General features: G+C 46.5%; 1 protein-coding gene across 1 annotated transcript in view; it reads right to left on the reverse strand.

Moving 5' to 3' along the window:
* The window catches only part of arid4a (AT-rich interactive domain 4A), a gene marked incomplete in the record, with an annotated part of 28,000 nt that overhangs the window by 17,098 nt on the left and 9,087 nt on the right, over nucleotides 1-1,815 (reverse strand). Inside the window, 2 exon segments of the mRNA XM_014022081.1 lie at nucleotides 869-959; nucleotides 1,043-1,108. Coding sequence (XP_013877535.1) covers nucleotides 869-959; nucleotides 1,043-1,108 — 157 coding nt within the window.

Genomic DNA, 1,815 nt, shown 5'->3' on the forward strand with positions numbered 1-1,815 from the left:
GTTGAATGACCATTTGTTCAAACAATTGTTATGGGCAGGTTACAATATAAAAAAATAGTTTGTCATAATCACGTCTCGTGATTATTTGACAGGAGTTTTACTTAAAAGTACATTTACTTGTAAGTGTATTTAATTTAGTTATAATGTAAATACAATAAAAAAATTTAACCAAGCTTTAGAATAATCATCATTTGGATCCATACATTGGTAATGTGTGACTGGGCCCCGAGGTCAAAAAGGTTAAGAAGCCCTGGTTTAATCCTCCTCTGCAGGTTTGTTTACGTGGATCAGCAGGGARGTGAAGGAAATGTTTCTCTGAAAGGAAGAAATATCTGTGAACTTCTGCTGTTTTATTTACCTGAAACCCTTCAGGAGCTGCGTTCACTGCAGGGGGAGGGGCTTAGCTTCACCACATAATGGGTGGGGTTACACTTTCATCTAAGATGGGTTGAAATAATTTTAATGTTGTTATTTTCACCCAAAAGGGGGCGGGGCTTTGTTCTGTTTGCTCTCATCACTGTAGCTGGCAGCGGATTGGTCAGACAGCCAAGAGAAGGTGTGACATCATCTGATGTCATCAGGTAAATAGCGAAACCATTTCTCAGCTTCATCACTCCTCTTCCTCAGCCAGSTTAAAGAGATGAAAGACAACAGGTCTGAGTCTCCATTAGGGCTGCAGACGTGCATCACTTCCTGTTTCCTGTTTCCCTCAGGATGTTTAAAATAAAGCGTTACCCTCAGTGTGTTTACAGAGCAGACAGCTGACAGGAACCAGAAGAGTTCTTTAAATGAGCTCAACCATACAGTGAAAAACCTGTCGGGTTCTGGTGTGAGCCCAGAACCAGGAAGTGAGGAGCGTGGACCTTACCCACAGTGTAGAGGCTGGCGTCTGTCAGCTTACTGATGACGGCCTCGCTGCACACGCCCTCGTTGGTCCTCACCTCCACACAGGAACCCACCTGAGGAACCACATGGAGACAGGTCCATCACAGGAACAGGAAGCTGAGCAGAACCTCAAACACAAAGAACCGAACCGTCTTACCCTGAGAGGCCCTTTGACCTGATCGTCCTGAATCACCTGAGACGAGTTCTCACCTTTCAGAGTCACCTGCAGAGAGGACAGTGACAGGTCCACAGGGTGTCCACACAGACACCATGTCCACACAGACATCATGTCCACACACAGACACCATGTCCACACAGACATCATGTCCACACACAGACATCATGTCCACACAGACATCATGTCCACACACAGACATCATGTCCACACAGACACCATGTCCACACAGACACCATGTCCACACACAGACATCATGTCCACACACAGACATCATGTCCACACAGACACCATGTCCACACAGACATCATGTCCACACACAGACACCATGTCTACACACAGACACCATGTCCACACAGACATCATGTCCACACACAGACACCATGTCCACACACAGACATCATGTCCACACAGACACCATGTCCACACAGACATCATGTCCACACACAGACATCATGTCCACACAGACACCATGTCCACACAGACATCATGTCCACACACAGACAACATGTCCACACACAGACATCATGTCCACACACAGACATCATGTTCACACAGACACCATGTCCACACACAGACACCATGTCCACACATAGACATCATGTCCACACATAGACATCATGTCCACACACAGACATCATGTCCACACACAGACACCATGTCCACACACAGACACCATGTCCACACACAGACACCATGTCCACACACAGACACCATGTCCACACACAGACACCATGTCCACATAGACACCATGT

This window comes from Austrofundulus limnaeus, unplaced genomic scaffold, assembly GCF_001266775.1.
Source record: "Austrofundulus limnaeus strain Quisiro unplaced genomic scaffold, Austrofundulus_limnaeus-1.0 Scaffold318, whole genome shotgun sequence".
Classification (NCBI taxonomy): domain Eukaryota; kingdom Metazoa; phylum Chordata; class Actinopteri; order Cyprinodontiformes; family Rivulidae; genus Austrofundulus; species Austrofundulus limnaeus.